This window comes from Equus quagga, chromosome 10, assembly GCF_021613505.1.
Source record: "Equus quagga isolate Etosha38 chromosome 10, UCLA_HA_Equagga_1.0, whole genome shotgun sequence".
Lineage (NCBI taxonomy): Eukaryota > Metazoa > Chordata > Mammalia > Perissodactyla > Equidae > Equus > Equus quagga.
In genome coordinates, this window is record NC_060276.1 from 82422650 (window position 1) to 82440953 (window position 18304).

The 18304-nt window shown below is 40.2% G+C and overlaps 1 protein-coding gene across 1 annotated transcript in view; it reads left to right on the top strand.

Annotated features, from left to right (window-relative positions):
* Positions 1-18304, top strand: part of DGKK (diacylglycerol kinase kappa) — a 112395-nt gene that overhangs the window by 49761 nt on the left and 44330 nt on the right. The window contains exons 5-7 of the mRNA XM_046672625.1: positions 12682-12817; positions 13290-13396; positions 13723-13845. Coding sequence (XP_046528581.1) covers positions 12682-12817; positions 13290-13396; positions 13723-13845 — 366 coding nt within the window. The remainder of the gene's footprint in view (positions 1-12681; positions 12818-13289; positions 13397-13722; positions 13846-18304) is intronic.

Genomic DNA, 18304 nt, shown 5'->3' on the forward strand with positions numbered 1-18304 from the left:
AAACAGACAGTAACGTGGTATGGGAGTTCAGAGGAGGAAGAGATAAGTATGGGCTGGAGTCCTCTGGGAAGAGTTAATAGAGCAGAGACTTGAGACTGGCCTTGAAAGATGATTAGGATTTTGTTGGTGGCAGAGAATTGATCAGGGGCAGGGGGAAGTCCTGAGCAATGAAATTGATATAAGCAAAAGCTGAGTAACATAAAAACAGAAGCTTTTCAGAACAGAGTGAAAGGGGGACTGCATTTGACTAAAAAAGTTTGGGAAAGTGCATTAAAATAAGTGTGTCTGGAGAGGTAGGTTGGGCCTGATTGTGGAGGATTATCGATGCCAGGATAAAGAGTGGGGAAGAACTGCAATATGATGAAAGTAGAATTTAATTATGGATTTGAAAGTTAAGTGAGTTTATCAAGGGGATACTTTAGAAATACAAGCTGGATTAGATAAGGGAAAAACTGGAGGCCAGAAGATCATAGAGTAGGCTATAAATTAATTCAGGCAAGACAACGTTAAGTCCCAGAATGAGGATAGAAAAGGAAGACAGGAAGACAAGTAGTAGATACTGAGTTGAGGGTAGGAGAGAACCTAAATATATGAAAGAGCCAAAGAAGAGAGAGGGGTCATAGGCAGATGAAAGGTTTCAGCCTGAGAGAATTAAAGAATAAAAAGGAGAAAATTGGATATAGGAGCTGCTTGGAAGACTAGATTAAAATATTAGCTTTTTCTAATGAATTGCCATGAAACCACTGACTATGGAAACAGGAATGGACCTTAAAAGTCATCTAGACTCCAGATTCTAGATTCTGAAACATATTTAGATAAGGTCATGTAGACTTTATAGTTATGTGTCACTTAATAATGGGGATACATTCTGAGAAATGCATCATTAGACAATTTTGTCGTTGTGTGAACATCATAGAGTGTACTTACACAAACTTACATGGTCTAGCCTACCACACACCTAGGCTATATGGTACTAATCTGATAGAACCACCATTGTATATGTGGTCTGTTGTTGACCGAAACATCATTATGCAGTGCGTGACCATATTGAATGCTTCCAAAGATGGGGAACTAAGTTTTTTTGCAAAAACGTCCATTCAGTGTCCCTAAAGCTCTAAATTTCAGAAAGTTTTGTCTTAGTCTCTGGCCTAGTAGAAGAACATTCTAACATTTAGTGTGAGCTGCAAGAATGGCATCAGCTGCCTCTTGAGATAGAAAGCTCCCTATCATTGGAAATATTTAAAGCAAACTATTTAAACAACTGCTTCTGAGAATGTTGTATAGAAAATTAATTTTTCATAGTGACATCAGCAAAATGGTGCACTAGGAGATCCCATCGCTCATCCCCTCCCCGAGAAAAAAATAAAAACAAGAAATAAACAGCTACATGCCAACTAGAAGAGCTCTGAGAGAGCTTCAAAATAAAATAAAGAAGCTGCAGAAACTCTATGGAGCACAGAGACAGAAAGGCCACCTAGAAAAGTATAGTAAACAGTTTACCTGCCTTGCCCCGTCCCCTAGACTGGCAGAGCTTGAGGCCAAGAGAAATCCCCTTGGCCTGACCTTCCCCCACAATGGAAAAGGAGAGCAAGAGGACTCAAGCAGAACTTTGTCAATGTTGTGGACACATGCAGCTTTCACAGTGGAGGTGCCCTAAAGTCTTCATTAATGCTGAACCCAACTAATGGAGCTGCCTGGAGTCCATGCTGCTGTGACACCCCACCCACCCCACCGTGAAAGAGCTGCCGCAGCACCCTCCAGAGAAACTGCCACTGTTGCACTCTCACTGGAGACGTGCTGCTGCCTGCCCCCCCACCAATGCTCCTGCCACTGCATCCTGCCCCCCCCGACCAGAGCCACAACCCCCCTCCTGCAACCATACACATAGCCTGGACCCAAGCTCCATGGCCATTCAGCATACCTCCATGCCTCACACACTAGGGCCACTATTGTGATGAATGCACCTGTGTCCAAGTCCCAGGTACTGCAGTTTTCCTAGATGCCCCCAAGCTCCAACCCTGGTGCTATGGCCACTCTGCAAATGCCTAGACCCCAGATACCAACACCATTGCCCCCCAAAATGCACTTGCAACCCTGATCATGGCACCACTGCTACCACACGTGTGCCCATGTGCTGGACCCAGCAACAAGAGGGATGCCCTTAGCAATGACTTCCACCTGTGAAGGAAAAGGAGACCAGGAGGACCAAGCAGCCTTCACCACCAAGGAACCCAACAGCCTTTACCACCACTGTGGAAACCCACAGCTTTGGCCACTGGGGTCCCCTTCAGTCTTTGCCAGCACTGGCCTCAGCTGATGAAGTTCCACAGAGACTATGCTGCTGTGCCCTCCCTGAAGCCAGAACTGCTTCTACACACCCTGGATCTGGAGCTGCCATATCCAACTCAGTTGGCACCCTCACATCTACCTATAGGTAAAAGTTTTTACCCCTGAAGACAGTCCACAAAGTCTGGAAAAGGTGACTGCTCCCTCAAATGTGCAGACATCAACACAAGGCTACCAGAAACAGACAAAAAATTGAGGAAACATGACACTACCAAAGAATTACAATAATTTTCTAGAAATTATTATATCTAACCTCAAAGAAATAGAGATCTATTAATTTCCTGAAAAAGAATTCAAATTAATTGCTTTAAGGAAGCTTAGTGAGCTACAAGACAACAAAGATGGAGAACTCAATGAAATCAGGAAAATAATACATGAACAAAATGAGAAGTTCAACAAAAAGACAGAAATCATAAAAGAGAACCAAACAAATTCTGAAGCTGAAGAATGCAATGAACGAAATGAAAAATGCAATAGAGATCTTCAACAACAGACTTGGCCAAGCAGAAGAAAGAATCTGCAAACAAGTCATTTGAAATTCAGATGAGAGGGGGAAAATTCAGTCAGATGGAAAAAAAAGAAAGAAATGTGTGAAGAAAAACAAACCAATATATGCATTACGGGAGTCCCAGGAGAAGAGAGAGAGAGACAGAGAGAGAGAGAGAGAAAGGGGGCAGAAAGCTATTTAAAGAAATAGTGGCTCAAAACTTCTCAAATCTTGGGAGGAAAATGGACATCCAGATTCGTGAAGCTCAAAAATCTCCAAATGAGATCAACTCAAAGAAGACTATACAGAGACACATTGTAATTAAATTGTCAAAATTCAAAAACAAAGAGAGAATTTTGAAAGCAGCAAGAGATAGGCAACTAATCACATATAAGGGAACCCCCATAGACTATAAGCAGTTTTCTCAAAAGAAACCATACAGACCAGGAAAGAGTGAGATGATATAATCAAATTACTGAAAGAAAAAAACTTACATCCAAGAATACTATACCTTGATAATTATTCTTTAAAATGAAGGAGAGGTAAAGTCTTTCCCAAACAAACAAAAACTGAGGGAGTTTGTCAACACTAGACCTACTTAACAAGAAATGCTTAAGGGAGTTCTTCAGATTGAAATAAAAATATGCTAAACATGGAAGCATATGAAAGCATAAATCTCACAGATAAACGTAAATATATGGATGTATACAGATTAATGTAAAATGGTTAAGGTGCTGCATAAATTACTTTTAACCCTAACATAAAAGTTAGTAGATAAAAATTTGTCAATGGACACACAATATAAAAAGTAGCAAACTCTGGCTACAAGAACACAAAGTATATATGTTGGGAAGGAGTAATAAGAATGTTGTATTTTTATATGCTATCGAAGTTAAGTTGTTAACAACTTAAAATAGAAGGTTATAACTACAAGATATTTTACACAAGCTTCAATCTAGCCACAATAAAAACACCTCTAATAGATACACAAAAGATAAAGAGAAGAAAACCAAAGCAAATCACTATAAAAAAAAATAATCAAATAACAAAGGAAGACAGCAAGAGAGGAAGAGAGGATCAAAACAACTGCAAGACATACAGAAAACGATTATCAAAATGGCAATAGTAAGTCCTCACTTACCAATAGTTATCTTAAATGCAAATGGATTAAATTTATCAATCAAAAGGTGTAGAGTGGCTGAATGGATAAAAAACAAGATCCAGAAATATACTGTCTACAAAAGACTCACTTTAGAATTAAAGACATCATAGGCTGAAAGTAAAGGGGTAGAAAAAGATATTTCTTTTTTCTTTAAAGATTGGCCTTGAGCTAACATCTGTTGCCAATCTTTTTTTTCCCTTCTTCTCCCCAAAGCCCCCCAGTACATAGTTGTATATTCTAGTTGTAGGTCCTTCTAGTTCTGCTATGTGGGACACAACCTCAGCATGGCTTTATGAGCCATGCTAGGTCCGCACCCAGGATATGAACTGGTGAAACCCTGGGCCACCAAAGCAGAGTGCGTGAACTTAACCACTCGGCCATGGGGCCGGCCCCAAAAGATGCAAATGGTAACCAAAAGAAAGCAGAGGTGGCTATACTTATATCAGACAAAATAGACTTTAAGTCTAAAACTGTCTCTAGAGACAAAGAAGGACATTATATAATGACAAAAGTGTCAATTGAACAGAAAAATATAACAATTATAAATATATATGCACTCAACATCAGAGTATCCAAACATATAAAGCAAATAATGCCAGATCTGAAGGCAGAAATTGACATCAATACAATAACAGCAGGGGACGTCAATACCCCACTTAAAATAATGAATAGAACATGCATATAGAAAATCAATAAAGAAACAGCTGACTTGAATAACACTATTGAACAACTGGACCTAATTGACATATACAGAAAATTTTACCCAACAGCAACAGAAGACAAATTCTTCTCAATAACATGTGGAACATCCTACAGGATAGATAACATGTTAGGTAACAAAATGAGTCTTAAAAATTTAAGAAAATGGAAATCAGTCCAAGTATCTCTTCTGACCATAATGGAATGAAACATAAATCAATAACAGCAAGAAAATGGGAAAATTCACAAATATGTGGAAACTAAACAGTATACTCTTGAACAACCATTTGGTCAAAGAGAAAATCCAAAGGGAGTTTTAGAAGTATCTTGAGAGAAACAAAAATGAAAACACAATATATCAAAACCTAGGTATATAGCAAAAGCAGTTATAAGAGGGAAGTTTATAGCAATAAACACCTCCATTGAAAAAAGAAAGATCTCTGAGCCTGCCCCGTGGCCGAGGGGTTAAGTTCACACACTCTGCTTTGGTGGCCCAGGGTTTCACCAGTTCGGATCCTGGGCATGGACCTAGCACCATCAAGCCACGCTGAGGCAGCGTCCCACATAGCACAACCAGAAGGATCTACAACTAGAATATACAACTATGTACTGGGGAGTTTTGGGAAGAACAAGAACAAGAAAAAAAGAAGACTGGCAACAGATGTTAGCTCAGGTGACAATCTTTAAAAAAAAAAGAAAGATCTCAAATAAACAACCTAACTTTACACCTCAAAGAACTAGAAAAACAACAAACTAAGATCAAAGTTATCAGAAGGAAGAAAATAAGAAAGATTAGAGCAGAACTAAATCAAGTAGAAAAAAATTATAAAAAGTCAGCAAAACTAAGAGGTTGTTTTTTTTTTGAAAAGATGAACAAAATTGACAAACCCTTGGCTAGGCTAACTAAGAAAAAGGAAAGAAGATTCAAACAAAATCACAAATGAAAGAGGAGACATTACAACAGATGCCTCAAAAATAAAAAGGATCATGAGGAGCTATTGTGAACAAACTAGGTAACATAGAAGAAGTGTATAAATTCCTAGAAACAAAGTACTAAAACTGAATCAGAAAGAAATAAAAAGCCTCAACAGACCAATAACAGATAAGGAGATTGAATCAGTAATCAAAAATCTCCCAACAAAGAAAAGCCCAGGACGTGATGGTTTCATGGGTGAATTCTACCAAACATTTAAAAAAGAATTAATACCAATCTTTCTCAAACTCTTCCAAAAAATAGAAGATGAGAGAACACTTCCAAACTCATTTTATGAGGCCAGCACTGCCCTGATACCAAAATCAGGCAAAGACACTACAAGAAAAGGAAACTACAGGCCAGTGTCCCTGATAAACATGATGCAAAAATCATTAATAAAATACTAGCAAACTAAATTCAATAACACGTTAAAAGGATCATGCACCGTGACAAAGAGGGATTTATCCCAGGGATGCAAGATGGTTCAACATACGCAAATCAATCGATGTGATACAACACATTAACAAAATGAAAGAAAAACACACATGATCATCTCAATAAATTCAGAAAAAGCATTTGCAAAGTTCAACTCCCATTCATCATTACAACCTTCAACAAAATAGGAATAAAAGTATCTTACCTCAACATAATAAAGGCCATATATGAAAAGCCATAGCTAACATCATAATCAATGGGAAAAAAACTGAAAGCTTGCCCTCTAAGATCTGGTACAAGGCAAGATGCCTACTCTCACCTCTTGTTTTCAACATTGTACTGGAAATCCTAGCCAGAGCAATTAATCAAGAAAAAGAAAGAAAAGGCATCCAAATTAGAAAGGAAGAAGTAAAATTGTCTCTGCAGATGTTATGATCATACACATAGAAAAACCTAAAGACTCAACAAAATAGTTGTTAGAACTAACAAATGAATTCAGTAAAGTTGTAGAATACGAAATCAACATACAAAAATCAATCAGGTTTCTATACACAAACAACAAACTATTCCAAAGGGAAATTAAGAAAACTAGCCCATTTACAATAGCAACAAAAAGAGTAAAATACTTAGGAATCACCTTAACCAAAGAGGTAAAAGACTTATATGCTGAAAATTATAAAACATTGATGAAAGAAATTAAAGAAGACATAGATAAATAGGTGGGTATCTCTTGTTTATGGATTGTAAGAATTAATGTTGTTAAAATGTCCATACTCCCCAAAGCGAGCTACAGATTCAATGCAATCTCAATCAAAATCCCAATGACATTCCTTACAGAAATAGAACAAACAATCCTAAAATTCATATGGAACCACAAAAGACCCCAAATAGCCAAAGCAATCTTGAGAAAGAACAAAGCTGGAGGCATCACACTTCCTTATATCAAAATGTATTACAAAGCTATAGTAATCAAAACAGTATTGTGCTGGCATAAAAACCGACATATAGACCAATGAAACAAAGTAGAGAGCACAGAAATAAACCCACACTTCTACAGTGAACTGAATTTCCACAAGGGTACCAAGAACACAAAATGGGGGAAGGATAGTCTCTTCAATAAATGGTATTGGGAAAATTGGATATCCATACGTAAAAGAATGAAGTTGGACCCTTATCTCACACCATATACAAGAATCCACTCAAACTGGATTAAAGACTTAAACATAAGACCTGAAACTATAAAACTACTAGGGGAAAAAAAACAGAGAAAAAGCTTCTTGACATTGGTTGGGGCAATAATTTCTTGGATATGACACCGAAAGCACAAGAAACAAAAGCAAAAATAAACAAATGGGACTACATCAAACTAAAAAGCTTCTGCACAGCAAAGGAAACAGTCAACAGAGTGAAAAGGCAACTTAGGGAAGGGGAGAAAATATTTGCAAATCATATATCTGATGTGTTAATATCCAAAATATATAAGGAATGCCTACAACTCAATAGCAAATAAACAAATAATCTGATTTTTAAATGGGCAAAAGACCTGGGGGTCAGGCTGGTGGCTCAGCGGTGAAGTTCACACATTGTGCTTCAGCATCCCAGTGTTTGCTGGTTCAGATCCCAGGTGCAGACCTAGGCACTGCTTGTCAAGCCATGCTGTGGCAGGCGTCCCACATATAAAGTAGAGGAAGATGGGCACGGATGTTAGCTCAGGACCAGTCTTCCTCAGCAAAAAAAGAGGAGGATTGGTGGCAGATGTTAGCTCAGGGCTAATCTTCCTAAAAAAAATAATAAAATGAAAATAAATGGGCAAAAGACCTGTATAGACATTTTTTTCCAAAGAAGACATAAAAATAGCTAGCAATTACATGAAAAGGTACTCAGCATCACTAATCATTAGAGAAATGCAAATCAAAACAACAATGAGACATCACCTCACCCTTTTCAGAATGGCTGTTATCAAAAAGACAAGAGATAAGTGCTGGCAAGGATGGAGAGAAAGGAAACCCTGGTGCACTGTTGGTGGGAACATAAATTGGTACAGCCATTATGGAAAACAGTATGGAGGTTCCTCAAAATATTAAAAATAGAACTACCATATGATCCAGCAGTCCTACTTCTGGGTATATATCCAAAGGAAATGAAATCAGGATCTCAAAGAGATAGCAGTCCTCCCATTTTTATTTCAGCATTATTCACAATAGCCAAAATATGGAAACAACTTAAATGTTCCTCAATGGATGAATGGATGAAGAAAATGTGAGAGATATATATATATATACACATACATACATACACACATACACACACACACTGGATTGTTGTGCAGCCTTAAAAAAGAAAGAAATCCTGGGGCCGGCCCTGTGGCCAAGTGGTTAAAGTTCTGCATGCTCCTCTTCAGAGGCCCAGGTTCGCCGGTTCGGATCCTGGGTGCAGACCTGCTCCACTCATTACCCATGCTGTGGAGGCATCCCACATACAAAAAATAGAGGAAGATTTGCACAGATGTTGGCTCAGGGCTAATTTTCCTCAGGCAAAAAAAAAAAAGGAGGAAAGATTGGCAACAGATGTTACCTCAGGGTAAATCTTTCTCACCAAAAAAAAAACAAAAGAAAGAAATCCTGCCAGTTGCAAACACATGGATGAACATGCAAGACATTATGCTAAATTAAATAAGCTAGACACAGAAAGACAAATACTGCTTGATTACACTTATGTGTGGAATCTAAAATAGTCAAACTCATAGAAGCAGGGAGTAGAATGGTGGTTACCAAGTGCTGAGGAGAGGGGAAAATGGGGAGATGTTGGTTAATGGGTACAAAGTTTCAGTTATGCAGGATGAATAAGTTCTGGGGATCTAATGTACAAAACTGTAACTATAAGTAACAATAATTTATTGCATACTAAAATTTGCTAAGAGGGAAGATCTTAAGTGCTCTCAACACACAAAAAAGAAAGTGGTAACTATCTGAGGTGATGGATATATTAATTAGCTTAAGTGTGGTGATTGTTTCACTATACATATATCAAATCATCAAACTAAATATATATAATTTTTAATTATCAAATATACCTCAATTTTTAAAATTTACTTAAAAAAAGAAATTAGTTTTTTTAGTGGGTAGGCTAGATGAAGTCTAGCATTCCTTTCAACTTGAAAAGCTCATTAGTCTAAGATTTCATTATGCGGATGAGAAAATTCAACCTCAGAGGAGTTCAGTTGCCTTGCCTGAAATCACACAGTTTATTGTGGCAGAATTGACATCTTAGATCTCTTAACTTTTAATCCATGCCCTTGGAAAGACATCTTAAATTCTGCCTAATTAAGTACCTTCTTTCTCTCCTCTAGTCCTCACCTCTTGTGATTGTGGGGTAGTCTGACAGACAACTAAGTGATACTAAGCCAAACAACTAGATTTATAGGTCAACAAATACATTCAAGTTGGCTAAATGACTCTCCAGCTCATGCATAGCATCTCCATGGATAGTGATTCGCTGGGATGAACACGGTTTTCCCTTCTAATAGCTTTCCCTTTCACTGTTGAAAGTGTCCTGATTTGGGTGATATGGTCACCCTACCGATGGCCAACCTGGGAGGCCCTGACATTCTGTAATTCTCAAGACCTTGATATAATAAAGCAATTGAGTTCCAGTTACAGCACAAACCTCTGAATTTGTTTTATCTAAACACAGCGTTTCATCACATAAGCCACAACAAACAAGATACCTTTAAGGGAATACAGCTTTAGAAGATTTTATGCTTTATGAGATGTTTCATCTGAGACTTTTATGCCCTTTGCAAATACTTAATATTATTAAGTCCTCACATTTGGATAATGCTTTAGAGTTTACAAAACACCTGGACCAACAAGATCTCCTTTAACTAATATACAAATAATTAATGTGCCTATCTGGATTTTGGATTATCCTGAAAGAGATTCTGGAGATGCAGAAAATAGCCTTAGCTGCCCTAAAACAGGAAAGAATCTGATTAGAGTGATGGTCTCTGCATGAACGTATTCACCTAAGTAGTTTAGAGAGGATGAAAGTCAAATACAAAACCCAACAACCACACACTGAAAGCCTTAAGTCAAACTGCCTTCCTTAGCGTTCAGAGATCAGTGGTTTATATACATGCCACAGCTTTCCATCTGTCTTCGAAATGGACTTTTAATCTGCGTCAACTACTAGACAGGTCTGTAATGACATACTGTATTAGTTTCCTAGGACTGCCATAACAAATTATGACAAACTGGTTAAGTTAAAACAACAGACACTTATTCTCTCATAGCTCTGGAGTCTAGAAGTCCAAAATCAAGGTGTCGGCAGGGCCATGCTCTTTCTGAAGGCTCTAGAGGAGGATCCTTCTTTGCCTCTTCTTAGCTTCTGGTAATTGCAGGCATTCCTTGGCTTGTAGACAAATCACTCTAATCTCTGCCTCTGTCACCATATGGTACTCTGCCCTGTGTCTGTGTCTAAATTTCCCCCTTCTTAATAAAGACACCAGTCATTGGATTAGGACCCACTCTAATCCATTATGACCTCATCTTAAGTTGGCTACATCTGTAAAGACCCTATTTTCAAATAAAGTCATATTCACAGGTACCAGGGTTAGGACTTGACCATATTTTTGGGGGGAACACAATTCATCATATAACACATACTCATCCAGGGTTGGATGCATCAGTTTCCTTATAGAATAGGATGCATGTAAGAAATATAAATCCCATCTTCTCAACTGCTGAACCAGAACAATGTCCATTTTATATATTCTTTTATATTCTGTAGCTAAGTGGACCATGAAATTCAATATTCTACCCAGGCAGAGTTCTTCATTTCTTCCATTTGTCCTGTAGAACCTTGCACATTCTAGGAGAGCTGACTTGTCGCTCTATACTGGAATGATCTGTTTAAAAAGTTGTCTCCTCCATGAGCTATGACTCTGAGCTCCTTGAGGGGAAGAACTATGCCTCTTCATCTCTGTATCTCCATCTAACTTCGTAGATGACACAAAGTAGGTTCTTAGTAATTATTGGAGGACGGAAGGGGGTTATAAGGAAGGTACTTGTAGAGTTATAATCCAGTGGCTTGGGAAGTAGAAAGGTACTAGGAGCTCAGAGTGCCAAAGCCAAGACTCTGTCACTCCCTAAGGACCCTCCACCCTCTACTCTGATCTTCTTAGAACTTTGCCAGGGTCTCAGCATACAATAAACATTGCAATCACAAAGTGATCTCAGACCAGGTAAGCCTTTAGCTCATCAAAGTAGCTTTTCCTTCCAGAAGCTTCCTGGTCAATCCAACAGCAGCTTAGCACATAGCTAGCATGCCAGAGGGGGAAGAAGGGATCAGAGAGCGCTGTGTGCAGGCTACGTTTTAGATGGCTAATTCATGCAAACTGATCAAAGTTGAACACTTAATGTGCCAGAGCCCTCAACAGTTCTCTCTCTCTCTAATGGACCACTGTCAGCTGGCTTCAGGGAAGATATATAGTTCTTTTTAAAATCTTATCATGCCTTTACACAACCGACCCATTATAACATCAAGAATAAAAAGCTGAATGTGTACACCTATGTATACACTCCAGAGGAGTGCAGGGAAGGAAAAAAAATCAAACATTCACAGGAATTAGAGAAAAGGTAGAAGAGTCCTGTGGAATGCACACCCAGAACAAGCTGTGGAGTTTTTGGTGCCCACCCCTTCCCTTCTCCTTTCAGTCCCCAAACTAGTTTCCGGTGTACCCTGTGCCTGTTCCACAGTCATGAGAGTCAGGCTGTGATAAACAAATGCAGCATTTACAGGCAGGTTAACAGTAAATGTCAAATTCAATACCATGAAAAAGACACCAAACAGAATGCCATTCCGTGAGGGCAAAGACTGTCTTTTTCATCACTATAGCCTCAGTGGTTGAAAAGTGCCGAGCACATAGTTGTTACTTAGTGTATATTTGTTTAATGAATTTTGAATGAATTAAATTGATTAACTAGGAAACTGCTATAGGCAGCCAGAGCATGGTATTCAGAAAAGAATGCTTGGGCAAGAAGTCCCAGAGATGTAACTGTTGTCCGGGTAATGCAATGCTCTGCTCACCGGGCAGCAGTAGGGCCAGGAAGGGGAATGTATATCTCCAGGAGGTAGCTAAAGCCTGACAACATTCCTTAGCCCAGAGTCAGTGCCCTGCCTCCTCTCTTTTTTGCCTGGCCAGAGGACTTGGATATCACTGAATTTCCAAGTTACTCTTTGCTGACTACTCAAAGAGAGCGAAGGCCAAGACTAACAGAACTAGTTTAGCTTAGACTAAACCAATGCAGGGGTTTGGCCAAGCCATATAAAGATCACTGCTCCTGCCTTAAGCTACTATTCCAGGATCTATCCCCCTATTCTTTTTCCCTTTCCAAACCACTAGGAAAAAATAGAGGTGGGAGATTTGTTAGCTATTGGCTCCAACTTTCATTCTTCCTCTTCATATGCTCTGACACCTATATAGGTGGCCATTTCAGCCTTAGCAGCAGATTGTCTGGCCTTCCCAAATCTGTCTCTATGATTGACTCTCTATTCTCTCTCCTCTTTGATTTATTTTAGATACCTGCAGCAGAAAACAACCCTTTCCTTGTTGGAATGCACTATTGGTACTTCAGCTACAGCCCTCAGACCCAGCACTGCAATGTTTGTCGGGAGGGCATTCCTGCCTTATCTAGAGATGTTATCATCTGTGAAGGTAACTTTCTGATTCCTTTATGAAGTAGAGCTCAGTGAGAGGAGATAGGGACGAAGGAGCTCGTGTGGCTTTAGTATCACTGATTCATACTAGGTCACTGACTGTAGTGTGAGGTTAACCCAGACACACAATAAACTGAGGAAAGGAGATGGGATGATACTGGCATAAGGGGGAATTCTTGTGAATCAAAATGGAGGTTTGGGTCTGGGAGGATCAAACAATACAGCAACAAGGGTTGGAAAAACAGAAATCACCTCATTCTTACCATCAATTTCCGTTCAAGTTGGATAGTAAGAAATTTAGCCAGTAAGAATAAAAAGGAACTGAATCATATGGAAAAGATGCCTTTGGAAGTGGGTCAGAACTTTTTAGATGCATCTAGGTTCTAACTTTCAGAGCAGCTTTGAGAAGGGAATTGTAATCTTTATTGTCACTGGTTTCACATCCATCTTTTTAATTCCTCTTTTCACAGTGTGCAAAGTTAAGTCTCACAAATTATGTGCTTTGAGAGCAAGCAAAGACTGCAAGTGGAATACCTTGTCCATCACTGATGACCTTCTCCTGCCTGCAGATGAAGTAGTGAGTACCAACCATGCTCTCTCACAATCACCCTTTTCCATTTCCCATTCAGCCAGGACAGACAGCAGAAGAAAGACCTCTTCCTGTCTCCAGACAACCCAAGTAGGCTTCTTCCCCAGGCTCATGATCCAACCAATCTAGAATAATGAAAGCCTCCCACTCCCGCCTGTCATTGGTCACTAGCATTGGAGAGGGGAGGGCAGGACCATGAAGAACTTCCTTGGGGTTACCTAATGGCCTCCACTGGGTAGTACAGTTATTCCAGCTGGCCCTTCCTCTCCTTATATCTCTAACTTGTACCTCTTATCTTTTTCTCCCTTCAGAAGACTATGCCCCATCAATGGGTAGAAGGAAACATATCTATCAGTTCTCAGTGTGCAGTATGTCATGAGAACTGTGGCAGTTACCAAAGACTTCAAGACTTCCGATGTCTCTGGTGTAATTCTACGGTAAGACTCTTCTCATCTTCTTGAAACTTAGAGAACTTGACTTCTAAGGGGTGGATTCATGCTTGACTGTGCATATACATAGACAGAAATCTCAGAGACGCTTACCCCAAAATAGATCATACACATTCCACAAATTCTATAGAGCTCAGTATCCTGCCTTTCCAAATCTGGCTATGGAGTCTTTGAGAGAAAAAATTAAGACTCTTTCATGGTTCTTAATTGGTGGGGCCTACTAGATGGAAAAAGCTGAACTCTCTTATGACAGTACGGGCAATTAAAGAAATAAGTTGAGTCTACCCTTAAGAAAACTTCTCTCTTCCTCATTCATCATTTCCTAGGAATTTGTAATCTTTGTTAATTAATAATGGTTAATAATATTAACACATTATTATTTCCACTATTTATTGGGTGTTTTATATACATGATCTCATTTAATCCTTCCAACAACACTAAACCAGGCCTCACTGACCCCATTTACGTATGAAGAAAGTGAGGTTCAGAAAAGTGAAGTGATTTGCCCAAGGTCATGCAGCCAGTACAAAAGTCTTGATTCATACATAATTCTGCAAAAACCATGCTCTTTAGCTACAATAGAACCATGCCTCTAAACTAGCAGTTCTCAACTAGGGGTGATTTTGCCTCCCCCGCCCCCCAGGAGACATTTGACAATATCTGGAGACTTTTTTTTTTTTTTTTTTTTGCTGAGGAAGATTCATCTGAGCTAACATCTGCTGCCAATCTTCCTCTTTTTGTATGTGAGCTGCCACCACAGCAAGGCCACTGACAGACGAGTGGTATAGGTCCACACCCAGGAACCAAACCTGGGCTGCCAAAGCAGAGCACACTGAACTTAGCCACTAGGCCATGGGGCTGGCCTTGGAGACATTTTTGATTGTTACAACTTGGGGGAGAGATTGTGCTGCAGGTTTCTAGTAAGCAGAGGCTTCAGATTCTGCTAAACCTTCTACAATACACAGGATAGCACAAAGAACTATCTGGCCCAAAATATCAGTAGTGCAGATGTTGAGAAACCCTGATCTAGACTTTCTAGCCTTTTAGATGTTTTTCTCAAACTGATTATTCTAGGCAAGAAGAAACAAAAGTATGAGCTTCTTCTTAGAAGATTCTGGTTCCCTCTGCCTCACTCCAGCAGGTGGTCACCATCTTTTCACTCTCCTGCTTTGCTTGAGTTCACCAGCATCTCCTGGAAAGGAGATTGTACCCTTGGGTGCCCTGATTTTTCCAGTTTCCCCCAGGGTACACCTCTAGATTGCCTGGATCTGATGGCCAGTGGGACATATGCTCATGGGTCTCACAGAATTGAAACCAATGGAGAAAGAGTTCTTAACCAGTTACCACTCCTAGGGCACAGTCTAAGAAGCCCAGTCTTTCTGTGAAAGAGGCCTATTAGCTTATCTTCATAGCTGCAGCCTGAAAGAGCAGGCTTCTAATTAAACACACATCTAAAGGCCAACTGTAATTCTTTCCAGAGACCTCAGAGGGCAAGTGCCATCTTTGTACTCGCTCTCTGCCACACTCCAGAGCACCAGTATCTTCCAGAAGGGAGTTTTACATGCATCTGGTGCACTGGTTTTTATGTCTGTTGCCCTGGTTTTTGTGGCTGCCTCTCAGGAGACACTCCTTGATCACCTAGCTCTGGTGACCACTGGGGCTGGAGTTTCTGAGTCCCACAACACTGTAACAACTGGAGAGATAGTACTTGGCCAGCTACCACCTCCAGGGCACTGCACAGGCAGCAGGCTGAGACACATCTCTAGTCTTTCTATGAAAGAGGCCTATTTGCTTGTCCAGGAGCTTTGACCTGAAGGACAGGCTTCTGGTTTGGCACACATGTAGGGGCCTATGGAGATACTCTCAGGGAATGGAGGCCAGTGAACATCATCTTTGCACTTTCCCTCTGCCTCACTCCAGCTTACTGGTATATTCCAGAAAGGAGGTTGTACCTTCAACTGGCACCCCTACTTTTGCAGCTGCTGACAGGGAACACCTATAGATTGCCTGGCTCTGGTGGCCAGCAGGACTAAGGCTTACATGTCCCACGGACTGTAACCAATGGAGAAAGAGTTCTTAATTGGCTACCATCCCCAGGGCACAGCAAGAAGCAATAGTTTGAGAAGCCCAGTCTTTCTGTGAAAGAGGCCTATTAGCTTATCATCATAGCTGCAGCCTGAGGGTCAGCTTTCTAATTAAACACACATATAAGGGCCAACTGTAATCCTTTCCAGAGACCTCAGAGAGCAGGTGCTATCTTTGTGCTCTCCTGCTGCCATGCTCCAGAGCGCCAGTAACTCCTGGAGGGGAGACTCACACACATGTGGTGCCCTGGTTTTTATGTCTGGTGCCCTTATTTTGTGTGCCCACTGCCCAAGGGGACAATTCTTGATTGCCTGGCTATGTTGCCCAGCAGGGCTTACATTACTGGTTCCCATGGGACCATAACAACTGGAGAGACAGTTCTTGGCCAGTGACCACCCCCAGGGCACAGCACACACAGCAGACTGAGACACACCCCCAGTCTTTCTTTGAAAGAGGCCTATTTGCTTGTCCTGGAGCTTCAGCCTGAAGGGCAGGCTTCTGTTCTGGCACACATCTAGGAGCCTACTAAGGTGCTCTCTGGAGACAGAGGCTGGCAGACCCCATCTTTGTGCTCTCCCTCTGACTCACTCCAAGTTACTGGCATCTCTCAGAAAGGAACTTGTACACTTGTCTGGTGCCCCAGTTTTTGTGACTGCCACACAACTCTAGGTCACCCAGCTCTGGTGGCCAGTGGGACTTATGCCTGCAGTCCCACAGGACTGTATATATTTGCATGCTTTAAAAGTTGCTGCCTAAGCATCTTGTTTCCAGTCAGCCTGTATCTAGGTGCTGACTGAGATCCTCCCCTTTGGGATGCTGACAGGTCTTGGGACACCCTAAACACTGGGAGCCACTAAAAATAAAATAGGCCACTTGGGCAATCACAAAAGTTTGAGAAGCAACTAAAAGCTAGGGCAGGGTTGAATGATAAGGTTCATCCCCTATACAAGGCCACTCCCTCAAAACTGGGAGAGGTGGCTGTTTCATCTAAGGCATAGAAATCAACACAGAAAGTCAAGTAAAATGAAGAAACATAGGAATATGTTCCCAAAAAAGAACAAGATAAAACCTTAGGAAAAGTCCTTAATGAAACAGAGATAAGTGATTTACCGTCTTTAACAGTCATAAAGATGCTCATTGGGCTTGGGAGAAGAATGGATGAACACAGGGAGAACTTCAACAAAGAGAGAGAAAATATAAGAAAGTACCAAGTATGTCAGATTGCTGAAGAATATAATAACTGAACTGAAAAATACACTAGAGGGGATCAAAAGCAGACTAGATGAAGCATGAAAAAGGATTAGTGAACTCGAAGACAGGGCAATAGCACTCATCCAATCAGAGCAGCAAATAGAAAAAAAGAATAAAAAAAAGTGAAGATCGCTTAGGGGACTTATGGGACCACATCAAGCAGACTAACATGTGCATTATAGGGGTCCCAGAAGGAGAAGAGAGAGAGAAAGAGGCAGAAAACTTATTTGAAGAAATAGTGACTGAAAAATTTCCTAACCAGAAAAGGAAAGACATCTAGATCCAGGAAGCCCAGAGAGCTCCAAATAAGAGGAACCTAAAAAGATCAACACCAAGACACATTATGATTAAAATGTCAAAACTTAAAGACAAGGAGAGAATCTTAAAAGCAGCAAGAGAAAAACAACTTGTTATGTACAAGGGAACCCCAATAAGACTATCAGCAGATCTTTTTGGCAGAAACTTTGCAGGCCAGAAAGGAGTGACACAATATATTCAAAGTGCTGAAAGAAAAAAACTTCCAACAAAGAATACTCGACTAGGCCAAAGTTGTCCTTCAGAATTGAAGGAGAGGTAAAGAGTTTTCCAGACAAATAAAAGCTAAAGGAGTTCGTCAGTACTAGACTAGCCTTATAAAAGATGTTAAAGGGACTTCTTTAAGCCGAAATAAAAGGGTACTAATTAGTAACAGGAAAACATGTGAAAGTATAATTCTCACTGGTAAAGATAAGCATATAGTAAAATTCAGAATAATTTAATGTTGTAAAGATGGTGGACTAATCACTTATAACACTAGTATGAAGGTTAAAAGATAAAAGCAGTTGGGGGCTGGCCCCATGGCTGAGTGGTTAAGTTCGAACGCTCCGCTGCAGGCAGCCCAGTGTTTCATTGGTTCGAATCCTGGGCGTGGACATGGCACTGCTCATCAAACCATGCTGAGGCAGCATCCCACATGCCACAACTAGAAGGACCCACAATGAAGAATATACAACTATGTACTGGGGGGCTTTGGGGAGAAAAAGGAAAAAAAAATCTTTAAAAAAAAGATAAAAGCAGTAAAAATAACTATAACTACAATAATTTGTTAAGGCATACACAAAATAAAAAGATG